Genomic DNA, 25,217 nt, shown 5'->3' on the forward strand with positions numbered 1-25,217 from the left:
ACTTGTTCATAAGAAGACATGCCCAGATTAATGTGTAATACTAACTGCAGAAACTCTGGAATTTTACATTTCTTTGTGTTGCTTCTAAATGCTTCAAAAAATTGGGTTTGTCCTTTTTATTGGATCCTTCCCAAAGCACAAAGACAAAAACAGCAAAATTATTCATACTGGTATGAAGCAGTAGTAACATTAATGATGAATTTGGCTTTAAAGCTCTCTTTGCCCTAAGGCATTGTGCAGAGGAGGTGTAGATAATTCAAAGTATAAAGTTCTGACGACAATATTCTTTCAATTAAATTTTTCATCTGTCTTTTCTCTGACAGCACAGATGAAAAAGAAGGAAACAAGAATGGAAGAAATTAAATACTGAGACGGAAATCTGGTTCACGCCACATAGTTTCAATTAAAATAAAGGAAAGCTGAATTGCATACCAAAATGGGGCACTTTTGTTTCTCTATCTATTTCAAATCCTGGCAGGAAAAACGAAAGATGTTTTAATATAAAAATTAGCAGGATTCACACTACCAGTCCAAGTTTGGACACACGTTCTCATTCAAAGGTTTGTCTTTATTTTTACAACTACCTCTGGAAACTCCCTCAAGACTGTTGGGAAACCATTTCAGGTGACTGCTTAATGAAGCTTAATGAAGCTGTCAAGAGTGTGCAAATCTGAAATCAAATCAAAGGGGTTGGAGATCAGGGATCTATAATATTAAAGATATTTTGAGTTATTTTACAATTTTGTGTTTGGTCTCAACTTACAAAAAACAAGCTGATGGATTGTCATAGCAACTGGCCTATAAGCAGAAGGGAGGGGGTGGAGGAAGATGGAGCAAATAAGCCTTAGAGGATTCTCATTAGGGCTGTAACAATTAATTGGATTAATCCTGATTGATTAATTAATTATTGAAATAATCATCAACTAATATAATAATTGAATAATCGTTAACCTCTGAAACATACCATTTGCTGAAAGAACAACCCACTCAGAACACTAATTAGGCCAAAAGTGTACAAAAAATATATGCATCTCGCATTTAGGATGACAAACTTTCTTTATCTGTAAATACGCTCTGTCCAGAACTCCTCAAGTGGCATATCTTTAGCTTCAGTTGGTTGAAATTCTGTAAAAAAAAAAAATCCCCTATTAAGCACCTTTTGCTATCCTATTATTAATCCAAAAAATAATCAACAGATTAATCGAGTGTCAAAATAATTGTCCCTAATCCTATCTTTTTACTAGAGGCATTAAAACATGTATACACATCTAATAATTTATTTTTATTTATTCACCTTAAATCTTTTTGGTCTTTTAGTCATTTTCTTTACTTTCTCTGCTGTGTCTGATCACAGTGTAAACCAAAAGTAATTCATGGAGAAACTGAAATTTGTTGAACTTGGAAGTTGTCCAAACATGTCCAAAGGACCAAACAGCCAGTTGCATTTATTCACCACTGTCAGACTGTCAACACTAATCTCTACTAACACAGTGAGCTGTCTATAGGTCTGCATTTATCATTTTTTGTTGCTCACCACCTTCATTGCTCAGCAGCTTTGAATCTGGTCTCTGGTTGCTTTTAAACTCCATTGCTGTTGTTGGGACCCCAGCCATGGGTTACAACATTAAAGGCCAGTAAGAACTTTTCTGGAATTTTCAAAAATAAATCACAGTAACCTACTCCTAACTCAGCCCAGAAACAGAAGGACAGCAGACATCCCGTGACTTCACCGTTTGAATAAAAACCCTGCGTTCCAACAAACAGACCTCTTCCACACAGGTCCCCAGTGGAGCTAGAAGGAGAGACAGCTAATGTCTCTTCGCTGACAAGGAGATATAACTCTTCAAACTGGATACATGAGAGTCATACGATCACACGATCGTATGCACAAAGTTAAGTAGGAATGAATTGCTGTTTGTGTATCTGGTATTCATTAATGAACGGGGTAATTAAGATACAAGCATTGCTTGACTTTTCTTTCTGAGGTTTGCAGAAGCAAACTGTGTTCCAGAGAGTTCCCAGCAGAGACCCTGTCTCTACAACGTCGTATGGAGCGGTTTTCCCGGTCTGAAGGAAGAACGAAGGTACCGCATCACTGTGGCTACAGTAGTAACATGCAGTTCGGCCAGGCTGGCAGAACGACCCCCGACCCCCCAATTACCCAGGACAACTTCTCTTCAGCACGGCTCACATAAGAGGTAGTGTTTGGGCATTGAAGACTAGGTCAGAGTTAAAAAAATCTAAATAATGTTTGTGTAATGGCGTTTATTTTTGTTTGTGTTGAGAAACTCAGCAACGGTAAGTGCTAGCAGACTAACACTCTGTGTTGCGTTTTTATAGTTAAGACCAACTTTATTTAAATGGTGGTTTTTAAACACAGAAGATTGGCCATGAAGAGCCATCCAAGCTTATGCATTTCAACCCTGTTATTAGTAGTATTTTAAAGGTATGTGTGTGATTCTGATGACAAGCTATAAGCTCCAACTGCTAACAGCTAAGAACATGTGCTCGCCCACTTTATGAGTCAGCTGAAGATCATTTACCCAGAAAGGTTGTTGGTCCTCATTCAGAATATTTTCTTAAATATTATTTCAACATTTCCTGAATAATATTTCCTCAAATATTATTGTACTAGACATGACAACCAACTAAACACCATTATGATCCATTTGTCCAAAAATGTTTGGTTCTTATTCAAAATAATATTTCCTTAAATACTTATTTTAATAAAAAGAGGCAGCTAATTAAACACTATTAAGACCCATTTATCCATAAAGGTTTCGGTCTAATTCAAAATAATATTTCTTAAAATATTATTTTAATATTTCCTTAATAATATTACTTTAAATATTATTTTATAACATTAAGGCAGCTAATTAAACACCATTGAGAATTAGTCATCCAGAAGGTTAGTTTTATTCAGCAAATCATTTTTAAAATGTTATTTTATTAAAATAATGTTTAATCTGATCTTGCATTGTGAATGGTTGTTTAAAGATATACCACTTATTGCCTAAGTTAGTTCAAAGACTAACTTAACTTCATTTCCAGATTCTTCAAGATAATCCTTGGTTCTCAAATATAAATAACATTGCATGGTAATGTTACATCACTCTTTTGGTCATGGTTTTCAACAATCTTTGATTCACTTGTTTATATTGAACACGACCCATTAGTCTTCCTTATTCTTTCATTCTGCTTGGTAGTTTAGTTGTGTTGTTTTAGCATAGTAAAGAGTTTGTTGATTGAAATATATTTGACTTTGAGATTACTTATTTTTGTTAATAAATTCTTGTATTTTAAGAAATTGTATGAATTCATTCCATGTGTGTGCAGAGTTTTGCTGTTCAATAATGTCAGAGCTTGGCTCATCCCTTTCAGTTTTATTCTAATGCCACCGCCTTATTGGGCTGGTATTCACAGGACAACCCTTAACAGACCGAATTATTATTTAAGAAAATATTAAAGTATTGATATATATTAAATAATATAATTATATATTCATAATAACATCGCTGTTTGCTGTTAGGGTTTCTGTTTTGGCACATAAATCAATACTTACAATGAATGTAGAAAGTACAATGTCTTTATGTAGTATATATACTACTTTGAACTTTGTCATGTTATGACCACAATCTTCAATGCATACTAATGGAATGTAAGATGAGGAACCACACAAGCGTGAAGTGGAAGGAATTTGACACATGATTTTCAAAATGTTTTGTTTAACAATGAACGGAAATGTGCAACGTGCATTCTTATTTTTAACACCACTACATTAAATCCAGTGCAACTAACTAACTATTAGTTGTGAAAAGGCCTCTGAGGTTTGTTAGAGAACATTAGTGAACAAAATTATGAAGACCAAAGAACACATCAGACAGGTCAATGATAAAGCTGTGGAGAAGTTTAAACCATGATACTTCACAAGGAGCTTCAGTAATTCACAGCTAACGTGGGAGAATCAACTATTAGACATTCATCTATCCATTCATCTATCCATCTTTATTACACATCACACCTGACAGGGTCGTGTAAGTCATTGAGTGAGAGAGGAGTACCCCTTAGACAGGTCACCAGGCCATCGTAGGACACCATGGAGACACATGGGACAAACAATCATGCATTCACACACTATGAGGCGAGTGTGCCTCAGTGGGAAGAGAAGTCCATTTGCAATGTTAAAGTTTTTGGTTTGATTTCATCTTCCTCCTGCCCCATGTTGATGTGTCCCTTGGCAAGGTACTTCACCTCAAGTTGCCTACCGACTGTGTGTCGGGCTATGAATGTGTGCATGCTATTGAGGTAGACTGGGTCATGGTTGTAGTGTAAAGCGCTTTGGGTCATTGGGATGACTGGAAAAGCGCTATATAAATTCAGTCTATTTACAAATGTAAATCCTAATATGTTTCTGTGCTGCAGATCACAAGGTTCCTTACATTTAATACGTGTCCACATATTATTTAGTATCACCCCGTTAGACATAGCTTAAAGACATGTTGAGTCTTTTTTAGGAAAACAACTAAGGATAACATAAATATGTGTCACATTATTTAGAACTACTCCTGTATTTTTTATTTCAGTTGGGTGAAACTGTAAGACCACGGTGGTCGAAATAATAAAGCAAAAAAAGGAAATAAACCCTGAACAGGCTGACGTCGACAGATGCGGTTGACTTGTAATGTTGGGCTCCACTCACAGATCAGTTCTGTCTGACATGCAAATTTATAACCAACAACTTCTGGAGCAGCTTGGGCTCTGTTGTACATTTAAATCTATTCAAATCAAGTTGTTCTTTTTTTCAGTGACGGCTACAAACTCAGACACAAACACCTGTCTGTGGGTCTGACACCACTGAGCCTCACTACTACATGTTCATGGTTTGAAAGTTTCTATTGGCTTACCATATTGACTGCAAACCATAAAATGGTTTCTAGACCCCAGAGGTATCTTAAATTAAAGCGAAATAGTAAAGGTTTATTCCTCGAACACAGTAGCAAAACAGCAATTTGTTTAAGTCTCTGGAAGTATTTAACACTTTTTAATATGCTGCAAGGTCATAAGAAAAAAAAAGATTACCTGCAGGAAAAAAAAAAGTATGATCAGTAGTTGAAAAAGCAGCTTGTGCTGAGGTGGTAATCAACACAGATAGCAATAAAAAAGGGCCCTAACAGTTAACACCAGACAAACAATGGAGATGGAGAGAGCTAGAATCAAACAGAAATCGGAAGAATGAAAGTGAATCAAACCTTTCAGTTGAGTCAATTTACAGTAATCACTGTAAACACAGCATTTTAGTGAGCAAGATAGAAATTGTATTATGCCCTTAAGCTGTAAAGAGTAAGGCATCCTTATTTTTTACGTTACATGTAAGAGAGTGTTTTCTGAAAATAGTAGACACTATAATCTAGAAAATACACTTTTTATAAGACCTTGCTTTCCCATTCTAATATTTTCCGTGTGTCACAGTGTGCTTTCCAGTCATTATAGAGTATATAGTTAGCAAGCAATATGAAACTGCAGTCTTTGTGAAGAGTGACGGTTAAAAATAATCCACACAATGGATATTATTTATGAAAAAGAGGTGTAGAAACAGGCCAGTATAAATGTTATAAATACCTGGACTCATGAAAGGATTAATAAGCCTCTTCATTCTTCTGTCATTTTTAAACAGGCAGCCAAATACTTTATGCTTGATTAGACTAACACAAGCTGTTGTCTTACAACAAACAAGCTCCTAACCCAGAAATATGATTTATTTATGTAATAAACCTGTAAAATGGTTTGGGTGATTTAATTTTAGAATTCTGATTTTGCTTGTCTCAAAAAGGGTTGAATTTTATTTATGACATGAAGGAAGGTTTATCTTGCAGTTTGTGTTGTACAGCTACAGGCCGTCATGATGGATAATCTCTAGATCAATCAAGACCAGCATGGAAAATGGCATTTGGGCTAAACTGTCTATTAATATAAAGTTATTGAGTAATGGTGCTAAGTTAGGATAAATATTAGAAAAGCTAAATTCTCAAAGTAGAAGAGTTCTTCTTATTCTCTCTAACCTTTTAAGCCTAAATACTGAACTCCATAAATGTTATCTTTTCAGAGGCAACAGCAACATCAATAAATTCAATCTAGAGATGCAAGATTAATGTTATCACATGAATTCTATGTCTTACTGTCAGTGCTCTTATTTGCTGCCAAATCCAAACTGCTTTTGCTGCTGCAACACCTTTGTTTCTGTTACCCTAGCAGACTCTGCTGAAGCTTTGGGAATCACATAGAACAGCTTTGGCAGTGGGAACCATTTAATCAGCCAAAGGGCTCCTAAAGGAAGAAAAAAAGAAAAGAAAAAAACCTCTTTTGGATCTGCGGCACTAGGTATTGTGAACAAACTCCAGTATTTCAAGAAAGCTGAATTAAAAAGTGCAACATACCTCCTGCTTGTCCTTTCCTATAGTATCCCTGTGTGCGGTTGTTTGTTTGTGTGTGTGTGTGTGTGTGTGTGTGTGTGTGTGTGTGCGTGTGTGTGTGTGTGTGTGTGTGAGTGTGTGTGCATGCGTTTGTGTGAGTGGTTGCCTACTTGAGCATGTATTGTTCCCCAATCCAACAGAGGAGAGAGTTCCTAATCTGAATTCAGGGAGAAGGTCTGACACAAACTAAGCCTGCTTAAGTCATCCAGAAACTGCTCAGCCTAAATGGTTTGACAATGTTGCTCATTGTTCAGTTTTTTTTCCTGCTTTTGAGTCTGCATTTTTCAAAATGGCTTTTCACTCATCAGAGCCTTAATCTGACAGCCAGCATCATGACAAGCTCTCTAAATTTACAGTTCTTCCCTGCAAAGAAAGAGAATAAACTTTCTTTATAGTGGTTGTTTTTGTTCAGAACACTTTCAACTTCAGGAGATAAAAATACTGTCATTGTCAACAGATAACAGGTAGCAGGAAATCCCAGAGTGTCGGGCCGAGTACAGGAAGCAGTGGGGAAGTCCTAGTCCAACCGCCTGGTTAGGTTAGCCTATTTTAGCTTAGCTTGGCAGCCATACCAGTCTGTAAGCGGCGCTCTGCTGCTGAAGTTTTGAGGTCTACTTTCTCACTTAAAAGCATCTTAAAACTACTTTTTGTGACAAATTAATGGTATAAAAAATGACAAATTTGTACACTAACCTCAGCCATTATTACTGCTGGTGGTGGAGTGCCTTGCTCCACACAACCCTGCCCTTTTAACAATACCGGGGAAATCTGGAAAGACCTACCTGAGATTAGGACCTCTTTCCCGTGACCTCTTTTACCATTATTTGAAAAAGGATACAATAATATATTTTTAACTGCTTTCGGTATTTTGTATTAGCTAGTAGCAGAATTAGCACATTTAGAGAAGTTAGTATTACCAGCTGTATATACCATTAAATGTGTGCTCTGTATTCCCAGTAGCAATATCAGACACTTCTCGTAATTGTGAGATTTACAAAAGATGTCCAACATTTAATCCAACATGTGCCACAGAAATCTTGCTGATGTTGAACTTGCTCTTATTGCTGAAGTTCCACCTCCTGTTTAAAAATAGCAGCTTGAAGTAACAGCTAACATGCCTTTATAGACAATACAGTTTCCTTTCTTGAAGTTTCTGGCAGTTTTGGGCTTTATCTGACTTCACTTTCACAGCTCAGTGAAACTGATAATAACTTCTTCCCTCAGAACAAAACTTCCATGCCAAAGAGTTTTGTTATGCATTCACTGATCAGAAAGTTAGGAATTTTGTGTTTCCGACTGGCGAAATTCCACATAGGACCTGTCAAGCATAAAATCAGTTGATTCCAGGCATCAGACGATTTTTCTGCAAATATCTAGTTAAATGCTGTAAAATTAAGTAGATGCATGTGTGACTAGCCTTAAAAGCTAGCAGTTTGCAGGTAAACTATTTACAACAGCAGGCAGCAGGCTCTCATCCATCTGGTGAGTTGAAGTAATTTGTTTAGCCTTTTCTATCTGAAACATGTTCACTTTGAAATGGATGCAAACGAAAGCAAGCGGCAAGCACAACTTATGGCTGTAATATGTGATCTACTGATACGGGAAGTTGCGATTACGATGAATTATACACAAATGTTTTATTTGTGTATTTTGTCTTGTAGAACCACAAGCACCCGTACCTGGTACCTGAATCTGCTTATTAAAGAAACTGTAAAACATCATCTGGTCTGATCATTGACTTGGAGGTCATAAAGGCATTTAACCAGTGCACACTCCACAATCACCACCATAGTAAACTGGTCATTAATCTTTGAAATCACCATTACAGTTAATGCATTCGGTTATGTTAAGAACCTTGTTAATCAAACACTGTAAAGGAATCAATTTATGTTTATTTTGTAGTTTTCACTGTGCTGGAAAGTGTTTTGCAAATGCAAGGATTATCCTGGATGCTATGGGAAGGAGAAATAAATATCTGCACTTGTCCGATACTCTTTTCTGGGATTTTGTGATGTCAAGGGCTTCTACATATAGGCTGTGAAACTTTAAATCCTGGAAACTGCTCTTTTCTAGTCAGTCTGAAATATAAATTTGTAAAAACAAAAGACAAATGGTCTACGGTATGCTTTTTTTGTTGTTCCTATTAATATTACAGCATCACAGCATTTTTCGAAGTCAGTCATCGATTTTGATTTTGGTGTGCCACCTCAAGGTTTTTAATGGGCCTATGTGCCCCTATGTGAAAAATTTAAATACAGCTGTATTTTAAGGAATTTAGGTATTTTAGTTTTTACTGAGTAAAGATTTGAAATGTAATCCTGGTAGTTTTAAAAGTACCTGATCCAGTCATTCTGAAAATAAAATGTCAGACTAAACTATGTCACCAAAATGCGAAATGTGCTAACATTTCACTTCCAGGGGCTTTGTCATATTTATTTTCCTATTAGTTCTCATCCTCACTCACTCTCTTTCTCTGACTACTGATACAGGCAAAATATGGCCTTTGTGTGCCCAGCTATAACTTGGCAGAGGCCACAATTCACTTTCAGTCGATTGGCTGCAGATTTATGCCCTGTCTCTCAACCTCATATAGTTGCTGACGGAGGTGGCGGAGCAGCAGGCTCTGTAATCACAGAAAATTGCTGTGTGGGTAAAATACAAGTGTATGAATTCTGCTATAAAAGAGTAGACAGAAAAGGTGTGTGTGGTTTTGTTAAAGTGTGCATTATAAGGCTGCAGCCTTGCTGTGCATTAGCTCAATTCGAGATTCATTTAGAGTTGGCTGTTGCATACCAGCTGTCAACAGTGTAAGTTTGGTTTTGGCCCAGGGTGGTCTGTGTTTCACCTCTAACAATCATTCAATGCCATACGCTGAGTGCTTGTCCAGCGAACGTCCTGAAATTGGCACACTGCTGAAACATAAATCTCCCAAGAGAAAGTGTTTAACCTTTTGTTACAACCACAGCCTTAGTAGGATGCACGCACTGGCATACATTCTCTCACACACGCACATATTCACACAAAAACAATAATATCAGTTTCTGATTTTAAGTCAGAACGTTCCTCAGAATGTTCCTCAGCGAGACCAAGAGATAGAATATGACATTTCCAAGGTGTGTGCTGTCATAAGGCAACCATGGCAAATTAATCAAAAGGTTCCTAATTTTTCGGCGTCACTCCACCTCTCAGTGTTGCGTCGCTCTTCCCACTTAAACCAGCTACAACCACTACATGTACAAATTATTTTTACCCTGTGCATCCACCTGTTCATGGCTGAACATTACCAGAATGTGAGTCAATTGGAGGACTTTGGGTTTGCTGCACCCTCTGTTGAGAGATTTAAGTGTCCATCTTATAAATGCGGTCATTTGAGCTGAATCAGAATATCTAAGGATGACTTCATTTTGTTAACATGACTGAAACTACAATGTGGAAAAAACACTAAAGAAGTTGGAATGGAGCTTCAAATGTAAATAAAAACTAAATGCAAGGATTTCTTTTTTGAAGAGTTCCCATGGTATTTGGTAGACCACCATTTTTTGTGTGCCATGCAGTTACATTCTGCCTACTAATAATATATTTAGCCAGCTGAATAGACTCTCACTCCCCTGGATGAAGACACTTAACATAGAAGATTGAGGCTGAGATGCCAAACTCCTGGGTAGTGATGACTGAAAAGAAGGCAGAATTCTTTTTTTTACAGTAAAACCACAATTAAGATTTTAGTACGGTTTATGCTTGTTGTATTTTTTAAGAAAACACAAGCATTAAAGCCAAGGAACATTTCTAAACATTTTATTTATTTAAAGCAATTTTGCCAACTTGCGTCATGTACAATCAACATTTAGTAAGAGAATAGGTCAAACGTGAAGTACACTTGGTTCCAAAGTGTTTAAAAAACATTTTAATATAAAATGTAACCAACAACACCATTCAGTCACTGTCATTGAATAGATTTGAAAAAACTTTTATTTGTGAGGACAGAAAAACATTTTTTATTAATAAACGAGGAAATTGTTTTCTGATTTTTCTGTGCAAATATGTGATGTTAATACATTCATAATGTGGGATGGGACTGCTTGGTGTCATTATCAAATCGCTTTTTCCACTTGTGAATTTGTGAAAATGTTTATTGAACTCAGTCTTTCAAAAGGAAGAAGAGAACTAACAGAGACAAGAAAAGATGGCCGAATGAACTATGAACCAAAAACATGCGAACATGGGAGATTTACAACAGCAATAACTTACATAGCAGTGTCCTGAGTGAAAATTAAGCAGTGTGGAGCATGACAACAGAGCTAACACTACGCTCAGCTCTACACAGTTTGCATCCGTATCCAAGCAGAGAAAGTGTAAAGCCTTTGCAGCTACATCAGACTACTGTATTTGGATTTTCTGCAACAGGAGCAGCATTGTTAGAGGTTTTGCTTTGGCAAGAGTTCACCAGTGAAAGGTGGGAAGTGAAAAATCAAATTAAGCTTGTCACTGGATCCAGGCGCTTTGAGCTCATATCCTGAATTGCTGCCATTGATAGGTCACCTACATTTCTACTGCATTTCCCTGAAAAGTCATTCAATGGCAGGATAAATGTATCTTTTTATACTTCCAAAGGTTCTCTTACAGAATACTTAAATACTAAAATACTGAAAGGAAGAAAGATTGCATTTACCAATATCAAATAAAACAAAGGTTGAAGATCAGCTAAAGTACAACATATGCAAAATTAAGGTTATATTTCACATATTTTGCAATTCCTTTTAATTCAAATTCAAATTCAAAAATACTTTATTAACCCCAAAGGGAAATTAAATGTTGTTGTAGCTCATTATGAAGGTTTCTTCAAAGAGCTGTTGTAGATGCTGATGGCTGTGGGCAGAAAGGATCTCCTGTAGCGCTCCGTCTTACAGCAGATCTGAAGAAGCCTCTGACTGAAGACACTTTGTTGTTGTAGGACAGTCTCATGAAGAGGATGCTCAGAGGTCTCCATAATGTTCTTCATTTTATGAAGAATCCGTCTTTCCACAATGATCTCCAGAGGTTCCAGAGGAGTCCCCAGAACAGAGCCAGCCTTCTTTATCAGCTTGTTGAGCTTTTTTAAGTCCCTGGGTCTGATGCTGCTACCCCAGCAGATGATGGCAGAAGAGATCAGACTCTCCACAACAGACTTATAGAAGATATGCAGCATCTTGCAGCAAACACCAAAGGACCTAAGCTTCATCAAGAAGTACAGTCTGCTCTGTCCCTTCTTGTAGCTTCACAGTTGCATCTCCACTCTAGTCTGTTGTCCAGGTGAACACCGAGGTATTTATACTCCTCCACCACCTCCACTTCTTCTCCCATGATGGAAATAGTTTTTGACTTATTCCTGTTTCTCTTAAAATCTACAATCATCTCCTTTGTTTTAGTCACGTTCAAAATGAGATGATTGTTTCCACACCATGCCACAAAGCAGTCCACCACCTTCCTGTACTCAGCTTCTTGTCCATCTCTGATCCACCCCACGACTGCAGAACCATCCGAGTATTTCTGCAGATGACAGGAGTCTGTCTTGTACTGGAAGTCTGAGGTGTACATAGTGAAAAAGAATGGTGAGAGTACAGTCCCCTGTGGTGCTCCTGTGCTGCTGACTACCTGGTTAGACTCATAACCCTTCAGTCTCACAAACTGTGGTCTGTTTGTCAGGTAGTCTTTGATCCAGGAGATTGTTGAGGCCTCCACCTGAGTCTTCTAGAGTTTCTGACAAAGCAAATCAGGTTGGATTTTATTAAATGCACTGGAGAAATCAAAGAACATTATCCTCACAGTGCTGCTGGCTTTGTCCAGATGACAGTGGGTTTATTGAAGTAGGTGTATGATGGCATCTTCAACTCCAACTCCACAGCGATAAGCAAACTGAAGAGGGTCCTGATAGTTTTCTGTTTGCTTACTCAGGTGGGCCAACAGGAGTCTCTCTAGGACCTTCATGATGTAGGATGTCAGGGCAACAGGTCTATAGTCATTGAAGACTGATGGGTGAGTTTTCTTTAGTACCGAAACAAGACAGGAGGTCTTCCACAACACTGGAACCTTCTTCTGGGCCAGGCTAAGGTTGAAGAGGTGCTGTAGAATCCCACAGAGCTGCTCTGCACAGGCCTTCAGGACTCTAGGGCTGACATGATCTGGACATGCAGCCTTATTCCGATTCAGTCTCTCCAGTTGCATCTTCACTTGATTGAGACACACAGGTGGAAGGGGGTGGAAGCAAAGGAAGCATCAGCATCTTCTGATATGGTTGAAGGCAAACATGTAGAAGCAGAAGGGTCTAGGGCTGAGGTGGAAGATAAAAAATGTGAGGTGTTACTGGACAGCTGTGGGTCTTGTGGGTCAAAGGAAGGTGGAATGTCTGTTTGGCTGTGAGCAGGAGAGGAGGATGCGAAGCTTGTTTCTGAACTGAACCTATTGAAGAATGTGTTCAGTTCATTGGCTCGGTCCAGACCTTCATTGGTCTGATCATCCTTCTGCTTGAAGCCTGTGATCTTCTTCATCCCTGTCCACACATCTCTGATATTGTTTTGCTGGAGCTTGCTCTCCAGCTTCTTCTTGTACACCTCCTTGCTGTCTCTTATCTTGACTTTAAGTTGCTTCTGTATAATCCTCAATAATTCTCTGTCTCCCTCTCTGGAGGCTCTTTTTTTTCTTATTAAGCAGGTCCTTCAGGTCACTGGTGATCCAGGGTTTGTTATTGGGGAAGCATCTCACTGTTCTGGTGGGGATGATGTTATCCACACAGACGTTAATATTGTCGGTTACACACTCAGTCATGGCATTGATATGGACGAAAACTTGCTGCCAACAGTTCAATATCTGGACTGCAGAGATGACACTTCACAGTAACATGCCCTGGATGACACCATCTGTTGTTCACAAGTACTGCCAGTCCACCTCCTTTACATTTGCCGCTCCTCTTTAAGTCTCTGTATGCTCGTATGGTTTAAAAACCCGGCAGAGAGACGCTGGAGTCGGGGATATGATCTTGCAGCCATGTCTCAGTAAAACACATAATACTGCATGCCCGGTACTCTGGCTGGGTCCTTTGTAGGGCTTGGAGTTCATCGAACGTGTTTCCCAACAATCTCACATTGCTCATCATATTCGACGGAAGAGATGGTTTGAACTTTCTCCTTATCTCTCTTCTCTTAGCTCCTGCTCTGCATCCACGGCGTCTCCTTTTCAGCTCATCAGGGATTTGGGGTTGTAGTTGAAGTATTATTTGAACTTTTGAGATATGAATCAGCTGCTCCCGGTTGTAAGAAACAACCCCGTTGCCATGGCAATGCATCATAACAAATCTCCAAAAATAGAAAGTATTAGGAAAAATCCTCCAAGTTGCACAGCATCTGACACCGGAGAGGACAGTTGTCCAAAAAAAAAAAATTAAATCAACTGTATCCACCACAAGAGGAAGAGTTCCCAAAAAAGAATAAATCAGAATCAAAAGTAACAGAGCTACTCCAACCTGCTGCCACCTTGAGCGGTGCAATTCTAGAATGTATAATGTACATAAGAATGTATATAATGTATAGAATGATCTCAGTATTATCAGGCAATATGTTGTATAAAAAGCAAGCTGAATCTCAAGTCTCTTATGTTACATAGAGAGGTGGTGGCATCACGATGTGGGCTGGTGCAATTGCTGCTCCAACTTGGTTATATAATTTTAGAGTGGCTTAAAAATCAATCAACAAACAATCATGTTTTTAGAGTTGTGTTTTTTTGTTTTTGTCTAAGATGAGTTATCAGATTCGTTACTCATGCTCAAGTGAATTGCCACAACGGATTATCATTAAGTTCCTAATTACTGTATGTCTATGGGAATATGTTTAAAAGGAATATTTTTTTAAATATTTGTGCAAAACCTTGTGGTTACATCAAACAATTATATACTAACTATCTCTAACAGGAGCAATGAGATCTTTTTCTGGCAAGTGTCCATTAGTAAAAAGGGGTTTTGCTGGAAGGAAAATATTTAAACAGCTTTCTAGTTTGGGGATGGGACTTTTTCCTCACCAAACTGGTTCCAACCCTGGTTTAGAGCTGTAACCATAAAACTTTCATTGTAAAACTAGTTCTATCTTGGCACCAAATCTATGTTTGCTAGAGAATATAAATGCTTTTACGAGGAACAAAGAGAGGGCTCATCAGCTAATGTTTGCAATTACAATTCTAAACATGGTTGGGTCTTGAAATAGCACTAGGTAGTATCAATAAATCCTTTTTAAACGTGTGTGTTTAACTTCTGCTTGCATTGCTGTACCAATCAGAGATAAAAGACCAAATCAATATTTTAAAGACCCTTTAAAAACACTGACTGTTGTTAAAAAGAGGGGTCCTCAAAACTAGGGGTTGGGACCCCATTTACGGCTGTGAATCAACGAGTGTGGGGTCTTGGGATCCTTTTTGGAAATTAAACTAAATAACAAAAATAATAACAGTAGTCCATTTATATTCTAAAATGTTAAAAGAGATGAAAAACAGTACTTACAAATCGATAAAAGCAAATTGTGGGTTGCTGATGCAATTTACATTGTCACTGCATCCCTGTTTAATTAACTTAGTAGAAATGCTTGTACACTCAACTGATAGTGGGGGTCATGATCACTGGAAGAAACGTTTTTAGTGACATAATGGCATGGCACCAAGCTGTCTATCTAACAGTGGGAAATGACTTTAAATGCTAACTTTGTTTTTACAAAACCACTTAAGATTGGGCTCTGGCACCAGCTTTGGTTTAGCACTGGAAATGCTTTGGTTACTGAAAGCCCTAAATGAATATTGGTTCAAGAAGTTCATAAAATATCTGAATCCAGCAATGGTTATAACAGTTTAAAAGTCAGCACATTTGGCATGCTGAGTACAGTTCTGCTATGCTTCTGAAGAATCCAAGGAATGCTTTACTCTGCAGGCCATCAGGCTGAGTCTCACAAACATGCGCAACAACTGGACAGAGCATCACAGCTTGTTTAAATTGGTCTGTTGAACAGATGTCTAATACCGTTGTGAATAAAGACAAGACAATTCATCTTTACAAATACATACAAACACACAGTGGCATAAGGGAGATAGTGAGTGCCTTTCTTTCTGCCCTAATAGAGTTTTACCCAGGCTTTGCTTGGTATCAGCTTGAGTTATTATGTGTGAGACAGGACTGTTCTCAGTGCTGGGAGACTGAGCAGACATCCACATCCATAAACACACACACAAGCAGATTCAGACACATGGATGCAAAAGCGTCATCATTCAAACGCCTTGCCTCATAACGGAGGGATAGGAAATAATAGTGAACTTATTTCCTAGTCTCTCTTAGAAAGTTACACTCTCCCTGCCCTTGTTAATTGTTTAATAAAACCATACACTTTCCCTGCAGACACTGTCTCTTTTTCCGCAGACTGTGTATTATTTACATTAGGCTGGCAACCTAATCGCATCCTTTCTCTGGTACAAAACAGGAGTGGAAGACATGTGTTTGGGCTTGTGTGGCGAGGTTAAGTCTCGGCCAGCTCTCCTGTCTGTGTTGTGCTATCACTGCAGTAAAATATGCTCTAGGAAAGCATCAAATCAATGGTTGCTATTAATTAGTCTCCGCCAGACTACGACTTCTGATAAAGTTTTACACATATATAGAACAGGAACACATCCCAATTGAGCTGTTTGGGGGCATTGGACAAGCAGGTCTGTACTCAAGACACCAACGTAAACAAGTCACTGAACTCAACAGCTATACTGTACAGTATATACAAATAAACAGAACAATCTGGGTGCAATACAAATTATGCCCACTTTGAAAGGAGTAAACTAGGAAGAAAGACTTGATAATGTCACATAATCTGACAGAAGTAATTTCACAGCCTTGCTCCTGGTGTTAACCATAGCTGAAGGGTAGAAAACACCATACAACATATTCTCACAGATATCATGTTAAGCACTCAAGGTAAAATAGTTTGAATTTCTGTCTCTTTTTCATCATAACTATTTTACTGTTTAAATTGAGAATATAGAAGACAAACCTTCTATTGTAGGAAGTGTTGCCAGACACACAATCGTAGGTAACTGGAAGGCACCAATAAAGAGACACAAGTATAGTCCAACCAGAAACTGGTAATTTTTTCTCATGTTCACATGATAAAGTTTCCCTGTATTTATTGTAAACACAATCAGAGAGCTTGCAACAGATCTCAAACACTCAAAGATCTATTTTAAGTATTTAACTAGAAAGACCAATGAGGCCACAACTAAACCTAAGAGTGCCACTATACAATCCCCTATTCAACATATGGTGATGAAAAGCAGATTGTATAGTGGTAGCAGCCGATGAAGATGTTCATTGTTGCCACCAGTTGGTGATTTTTGATTTGGCAATGTTTGAGTTCTCAAAGAATGAAGCACTAAAATATCTCAAAATAACACAGCAAGGCATGGGCCGGTTACCGTATTAAGGTATACCAAGATTTTTGAAGGTTATGACTTCAAACCACTGTCTTCATACAGCTATGACGGTTAAAAACCCTCTAACTGAGATGCCACAAAAAGTGCAAATTGGCCAGTGCTTTCTGAAGCTGTGTGGATTATAGAGTAACATAGTGCTGCCCCCTTCCCCCCACATTGCTGCACACTGCCAGTCAGATGGCTGATAAGAATCCTCCTGCATTTTGATCCTAATTTAAAAGACAACTTCAGTTTTTTGATAGATTTCCAATTGCAAAAAACACGACACTCATGGAATACAAACTAAAGGAAAGGCATTGATCGCCCTTATTAAGGTGTCTTATTAGAACTTCGGTTTGCAAGCTATGAGTGGCATTACTAACAAGCAGATGACAGCACTCTGACTGCCTGAGCAGACTAATTAACCAGCTATTATCATCTTCTTATACTTATGTTACTCTTTAAAGAACACAATACAAAAAAGGCACGTTCTGCAAAAAGAACTTCCTACTAAACTTAGTTGATGTTTTCTCCATATTTTTGCCTATGTCCATGTATCAAAATAATAAAGCAAGAAATAAATACTACACAACATTAATATAACTGTAATGATTAATATGTTAAAATATTTTAACAATAGGAACATTTGTTTCCTTATGGTTTGAATACAGTAAAAGCAACAAAAACAAAATTTTTCAGATAACAGTCTGATAATGTTAAAGAACCATGGTATGTCAATTCTAGATTTTCATTTAGATTATCAATTTATGCCTAAACACAACCATAACCAACTAGAATCTGACCTGCATCACTGGGGCCAGACTACATTATAAATAGTTTGTAAACACAAAAGGAGGTCCAGCTATTTGTGTAACTGAGACTACAGACAAATACTATTATGTCTTAACTTTGACACCTGTTCCAATTTAAGCTCGAGACTTTGACCCACAAAACAACTACGAAAACCAGTCTGCTGCTGCTGTTGTATTAACTTAATCTTATATAAAAAGAATACAAGAGCAGTGAAGGTTGAAGTTCAGACTACAAGGTTTTACAGTACAAATAGAGTTTTATAAATAGACTTGAAAAGCTGTCGTCTTACCTTGTTCTGGTCGATCCAATACAGGAAGTATCCTTTGGGGTCAACTGTTAGAGTCACCGGGGTCACAGTGGTAGAATCCTTTAGTAAAAAAGAAAACACAGCTCGAATCAATCAGTGAGTCCCTGTGTAACACCAAATCCCTCTTGGGGCTTATGAGTACATATGGCAGAATATTCCCTGAGTTAAACCAGTTAATTTCTCTTTGAGCATCAAAGCATACTTTTTCTGACAACCCTGGAATAGCAGACCCTGAAATGACATTAAAACTGCTGTTTGTGTTGTAGCTGCACACAATCCTTTCCTTATAGATGTGGCATCACCACAAACGACCAACGTATTTGCTGCAGCTGCATTCAAAGCTACAGGTTGTTTTAAATCTGATGTTTACATTTTCCCTTCTTGGAATGGTATATGCTTTCCCATAGTTTCTACATACAAATGGTTCCATGTTTCACACACACACACACAGTTTGACCCTGAGGCGTACATGGCAACGCCAGATATTATTGGATGCTTCTATAAAAAGAAAGACTCTTTGCCCTTTTTTTTCGGCATCCACTGTGACAGAGGTTCAGCTGCACAGTAGCATATTGTCCTCTTCAATCAGCCATATCTGTGAGATCAGAGAAATCAACCCAAATTTGTTGCCCAGAGCAAAAAATCATCAAAGCGTCTTCATGAGGAGCATTTGGAGGCAGAGCTAATGGTGAGAATCTGCTACACATGTCATATTTGGGCGTGATCCCATGCCACTTGGAGTTTAGCATATCATGAAAGCATTGGACTGAGAGATGATAGACAGCAGATTCAAATGTACTGTGGTGCAGAGAAGCATAATAAATAAATCATTTCATTCTGTCTAAATATGACAGTCACATTCCATGGAAAATGACACACCTGCTCCATGGCTGAGCATGTGGACACCGAAGGGAACCGAGAGAGAAAAAAAAATAAAGGAAGAAAATAACTAAGCAAAAACTAAATGAGTGACATGTTCAGAGTTAGAACGGGTAAAGTGCTGTATCCGAGGCATTTGCGATGGCAACTCAACATTCGCATAAAATCTAACAGAGACTCAAAAGGAACACTAATCTTTGCAGGCTTGATAGAATGACAAAAAGATACCTTTGAAGAAGGGATCGGTCACATACTATAGGGTAAGGGCAGAACATGCCACTTCATATTAGCCTTTTGTAGAGTGGCATGCAAAACTATTCAAACCCCTTTTTCATTTCTTATTACATTATAACCACAATCTCAATTAATTTAGGATTGCAAGTGATAAGAAAACACAGAGTACTGCATAATTTCGAAGTGGTGAATTTAAATTGTAAATGGTTTATCAATAGTTTTATAAATGGACTGTTGATTAAAATGAATTTGTATTAGTTGTTTATATGAAGAACGTCTGGGAACTATAATTTTTAAGTCTTGCCACGTATTCTCAATTGAATTGAGGTCTGGACTTTCAATGAGCCATTATAACACTTGAATATGCTTTGATCTAAACTTGTTTATGTCTATTGTCCTGCTAAATGTAAAACACCTCTGTCTTAGTCATGTGTAGCATCTAACAGGTTTAGTCCTGTTTTTAGATCCATCCATCTTCCCATCAACACTAACAAAATTAAATGCATCCCCACAGCATGAAGCTGCTACCACTATTTTCTTATAATGGGGACCGGGTGCTCATCGATGTAGAGTGTTAATTTTTTGCAATAAATTGTGTGATTAGGTGACTTTTGAAGAGTGTTTTGTGTTGCAATTTATTTAGGGATACTAGAGTAAAGGGGCCATCAGTTTTTAGGTTTTTACTTTCCAAAATTGCTACTTTGTGTTGATCTATGACATAAAATTCCCCCTAAAAAACACTGAAGTTTTTGGTTGATTCCTGAAAAAAAAGTCAAGAAAGTTCAAAAAGTATGAATACTTACGCAAAGGCGCTGTAGATAAGGCCTTTCCTACCCAACACAGGTCATATGGACAAAACTCTGTTAAGTCAATGCCTGTCTTCTAGTTCTTCCAACTCTACTTTTACAGATAAATATCAGATTCCTGCACTCAATAAACATAGTCATTTCTATAAAATGAATTAATAATAAGGTGGATCAACAACTTTTCATAAAAATGTTCGAATTTCCCTTAAAGTAATTTGAGTATTTATTCAGTAACAGGATGTGGCATTTAATGGATGGGTTTTGATGTTAGTGGAAGAAATAAAGGATAGTTTCTGAGCTCCGGTAATCAGCCTAATGATGTGAGAGCAGTAATTTTCACCAGCTTCTTTCTTAATGTCTTAACTCTCCATGGCCACCACATCAAACACATTAGGCCATTATTGAAGATTTTCTCATGGGATTAAAAAGCGCAGGTTTCTGTGGTTTACATTAATGCGGCTCAAAAAGAAACCGACTGTTGTTTGTTTCTTTTCAGAATACTCCTATTGTTTCTGGTGGTCCAACACAAACCAGTTTCAAACTGTTTCAGTTTAGCTATTTTTAAAGTCATTTGACTAGACAACCTTAGCAAGCTGTGGTCTTCTTTTTGTGAAGCGACGGGAAGAATGAGTGACTACTGGCACACTTACAAAAGTACAAACACCCTGAGGTAACTGATGCCTGGCAAGAAAGACTGCCATTATTTTTTTACTGAAGCATCTGTAGCATTAGCCATCACCTAAGGGGGAATGTTAGTGAGGAGACAGCACATTTCTGTTCTGTCTCCTAATGACATCTCATGCTACTTTTACTGGATTTTAGGCTGCCTTGTGCAGCCAGATAACATCTTATTCACAGTGCATCATAAAAAATTGGGGGGAACATAAAGTAACCTTAGGAAAATCTCTGTTTACTAATCCAGTATTAGTGGTGGCCTTTTGGAATTCTCAGAGTTAAGGTATGAGTCAAGGAAACACACAAAGAGCCTGTTGTTTCAGTAATAGTAATGTTAGCGATAATCATGCTAATCTCAAATATAAGATGCTAAAAATAGATTCAAGTGGGAACTGTGCAATTATTTATTCTTTAAAATAATTAACCTCTGTTTGCAGCAGTTTGTCTCTCTCACACAGTGTGACAGCGCCTCTTGATATAAATCCCTAATTACTAGAGACAAAAGACTAGAACAAAGAATTGTACTGAAGGTTGTTATTCATAGCGCTTTCAAAATAATTGATATTTCGATATAATCAATACTTGAAAATTAAATTTTTCATAAATACTCATTTGCATTAAAATTGACATAAACCGAACCATTCACATTTTCCCAAATTGTCGCACTTTTCCAGGCAGCAGTGCTGTAATAACAGAGACATTCAGCCCCTCAGAGATGGGTGTTTGAGAAAAATTTAAAATGGTCAGTAAAGCTCCTGGATGACAAAAGCTAACTATATCAGTTTAGATATTAGCTTCACAGACACGGACACCTCAATGACGGTGTTCTGTCAGTCTGTTCTGAAATGCGCTTCCAGGTGCAAAGTTACCCAATATAAGGCAAAATTTTCAGAAAGAATTAATTTGTAAAGGGCTGCTGCTAAATACAACACAGTAAAAAATATGTTTTGTATGCGCCAGATCTGTGTTTGTTTAAAAACACAATTTTAGTATAGAATATTCCCATATATGTTCCCCAGTAAAATGTATTTGTATCGACTGCAAATTGACAAGCAAATGAAAGAATTGACACAATGGCAATCGCACACAATGGCACACTAAAAATAAGCAATTATTAAAATACTTGCATAACTGAATCAAAGGTACGCAGATATTTTAACACTCAAGTTAAGTGTTATCTTGTCTACTGTTTTGCCAATCAGAGAAATTACACTGTTAAATGATTCAAGAGGGCAAAATTGTCCCCTACTTATTGGTTTTGCCCTAATTAAGGAGCTTCAAGGAACTCAACTAAAACTTAACTAAAAAGAACCCTGTGCCTTCTAAAAGTAGTATCAAAAATGGTGTTGAGTAAGAAGTTATTTTCTTAGCATCGGATCAAGTTTGAAATTTTTGTGTCGTGATGTATTTAGTTAGTTATAGTTCTTAAAGAGAAATAAAATTAGAATCAATTAAAATTGGTTTCAGCAAGTCAAAGCTAAATGGAAATTGGTCTAAAACATCTGATTGGTGCCACAGCAGTAATTAAACTCAAATGCTCGGTTTAAAATGACTGAAGAAATTCAATAGAAAGGCATAAATGTTTCTGCATGTCTAAAAGTTGAAGTGGAGATAAATAAGATGCCTCTGCCTTTCTGTTCGACTTCAGTAGCAAGGTCAGCGACTTCAGCAAATATTTATAGATTGTTCTGCTGTTCTTTTTTAACAATCAACTAACAAGCATTTGTGTGCTGGGGTCTACCTCAGTTTCTCCTACCGTCTACTTTTCTATAAAATCGTTGCTGTTCAGATATCATAATACAGTGTATGATTTCTGCAGTGTGAACTAATTTTACATCTTTCATATTCTCAGAAAAACAAAATGTAATTTTTACCAAAGTAGAAAAATAAATAAATAAAACCCACACCAGAGAAATGAAAGAGGCACATCCATGTCGGGTTTTTTGTTACATAAATTCAATGTGGAAAAAAATTAATGAGGAGCCCACAATCCAAAGCTGTGATAAAAAGAAAATCATTTAATGTAATTCTTCTCCACTGCCAATTCATTATAGCCCCCCATCTCTTAGTCGGGCCTCCTATTCTGCTGTGGTATTTTCCACGAAATGATACATTGAGGAAAAAGGAAAGACCTGTATGGGAAATGACATGGAGAACCTGTTTGTGGGTATGTCTGTATTTCACAGGAAAGGCCTGGCAGGCATTTGGCCCTGATATACGGCTGCTTGTGCCAAAGGCTGCGCACAAGAACTGTTGTTAGAGGAAACGACACACACTTGACGCACCTTTTCACAACAAAGATAAAGCTGATGGACGGACCACTCTTTGGTAATTGAGTTAAATAATTTCACAAGTCCTCTGATGATTGACGGAGTGGAATGTTTGCGAATGTGCATGATTTCTTCACTGCTCTCTGGACTGACTGTATTCACACTTCTATATCACTCATCCATCTGTGCTGTCCTTGGCTCACCTGGAGTCGAAAATCTGAACATTTTCACCAAGGAGCTCATAAATATATATTTCTATATGGTCCTAAATTAAAAGCAAAACAGTTTATTTGAAGAACTGCACAAATTACACGAAGTATGATATTTAATGAAATTTATAATTTCTTTCACTAATAGTTCAGGCATTCACCACCATTTAAAGGCCATCTTCAGGTGTTTTGACAAAAAAACAATAATAATAATGCAAGGGAAATACAAGATACATAATCATATACAAATTCTCACACATCCAAGCCCACATCCAGATTGAAGAAAGCATAGGAATGCATACAGCTATTCAAATTGGTAGAGAGGAGATTGCACAAAAAGTCCCTTTCAAATTGTTCTTTGAAGACAGCATGGCAGAAGATAAAGTCATTTGACTTAAACTTAATCTGAAGAGTGACAGCTTTATGTGAAGTCAATGCAGGGTTATTATGCCCCTATGCAGGGCATAGGGGTCTAAGTAGTCTGATGAAAAGGTGTGCTTTACTGAACTGAGGTCATTTCGTATCAGCTAGAATATTGTATGGTGATAAAATAAAAACATGAAAATAAACACAAAAAGAAGAATCTTGTCAGTAGGTGACGTGTTGATTCTTAATCTGTGGCACATAATACATTTAACATTTTTTACAGTGAACAATTGAAGTGAGATAAGTTTAAAAAGTGAATTTCATTTATTGATCAAATTGTTGCACACATATATTGAAATACGCACGTGTAATCACTCGCGTGGACTTCCAAATACTCTGCATTAAGATGTAAACAAAGCGCATGTCAGGGTGCTGCGATCTTGCCGCATTTTTACATTTAAGCATGAAGCCAACGGAATGAACCCCAGTCACTGCAGTCCCCCACTGCAAATAAATCTATCCGCTATGTTGTTGCACGAGTCACTTATAGATTGTGTAACATGCTACATTCTGGAGCATGTGCATAAATAATAATAATAAAGCGAATATAAATTATTCAGAAATATCGGTATAAATAAAAGAATTACTGCTGTCGTGTTGTCCATTACTTACATCATCCCATTTCATAAATTTGCTGCCCTTTCTGAGGCACTCTGGCACGGACACTGGCTTGAGCTGCAACGCATGAACTCCAGGCTGTGCCCCAGCCATTGACTCATCTACTCCTCTCGACGCACGGCACGGCCAGAAATGAGTCTGTTCCCTCTCTCCTTCTCTTATCTCTCCACGTTTCCTTATTTAAATCCTCTCAAACGCCGGCAGAAGAAAGTCCACTTCCACTACCACTACTGCTTGTATGTCATGCCCGCAGTGGCGGCGGTGGCGCGTTTCGGTTTTGGAGAGCTGTGGAAGTAGGCGCAGGCGCAGCGGACCGGGGCCACTGACTGACCGACAGAGTGGCATGCAGCTAAAAACGACTGCAAGAGAGAAACAGAGCAGCGGAGAAAGAGGGAGGCATCTGAATGAGTTTCACGTCTGGTTTGAAATTGGAGCTACAAGTCAATGCGAGAACAGGTTTGATGCTTTAAGCGTTCTGGCGCCTCCGTGTGTCCGTGGTAGTATGATGCGCGCACACTAGCCCCAAGCTGATAAATGGGATGTTATGTAGCAGGTGCATACAAGGCTTACGCCATAATACCATTGTATTACAAATCATATTTTTTCTGTTTTGATAAATAGCTGGATGTGGCCTCATGATGAGAATTGTTCACGGGAAAATGAAAACGAATATAACATTTTTTATGTACACAAATAGTCATAAATTAATACATCATGGAAAACTTAATTTATTTTAGTAATTCCAATCAAAATTCATGACACATAGAAGTAAATATTTCAATGGAAGTTAAGGCAAAAAATTGTTTCAGAGAAAATTACAACATTACATAATGTCATAGTATGGTAGTACTGTGCAGAACCAATGTGTAAGCAGGACCGTGGGAGAGGCATGGAGAGTTTAAATATTTAATAGTGACAGTGAACAGGTGAACTTACAGAAAAAGGCAGGACATGAAAAACGGGTAGAGTAACTGGCATGGAGCAGATGCAACGGACATGGAGAAGGTAAACCAACAGGCCGACCATGACAAAACAGTGGGATCCAGCGG

General features: G+C 37.8%; 1 protein-coding gene across 1 annotated transcript in view; it reads right to left on the reverse strand.

Moving 5' to 3' along the window:
- Positions 1 to 24,520, reverse strand: part of LOC124882233 (1-phosphatidylinositol 4,5-bisphosphate phosphodiesterase beta-1) — a 171,709-nt gene extending 147,189 nt beyond the window's left edge. Inside the window, exons 1-2 of the mRNA XM_047388485.1 lie at positions 24,163 to 24,520; positions 18,034 to 18,111 (exon numbers count right to left, since the gene is read on the reverse strand). Coding sequence (XP_047244441.1) covers positions 18,034 to 18,111; positions 24,163 to 24,261 — 177 coding nt within the window. The 5' untranslated portion in view covers positions 24,262 to 24,520. The remainder of the gene's footprint in view (positions 1 to 18,033; positions 18,112 to 24,162) is intronic.
- Between the last annotated feature and the right edge of the window lie 697 nt (positions 24,521 to 25,217).

The sequence above is a fragment of the Girardinichthys multiradiatus genome, chromosome 15 (genome assembly GCF_021462225.1).
Source record: "Girardinichthys multiradiatus isolate DD_20200921_A chromosome 15, DD_fGirMul_XY1, whole genome shotgun sequence".
Lineage (NCBI taxonomy): Eukaryota > Metazoa > Chordata > Actinopteri > Cyprinodontiformes > Goodeidae > Girardinichthys > Girardinichthys multiradiatus.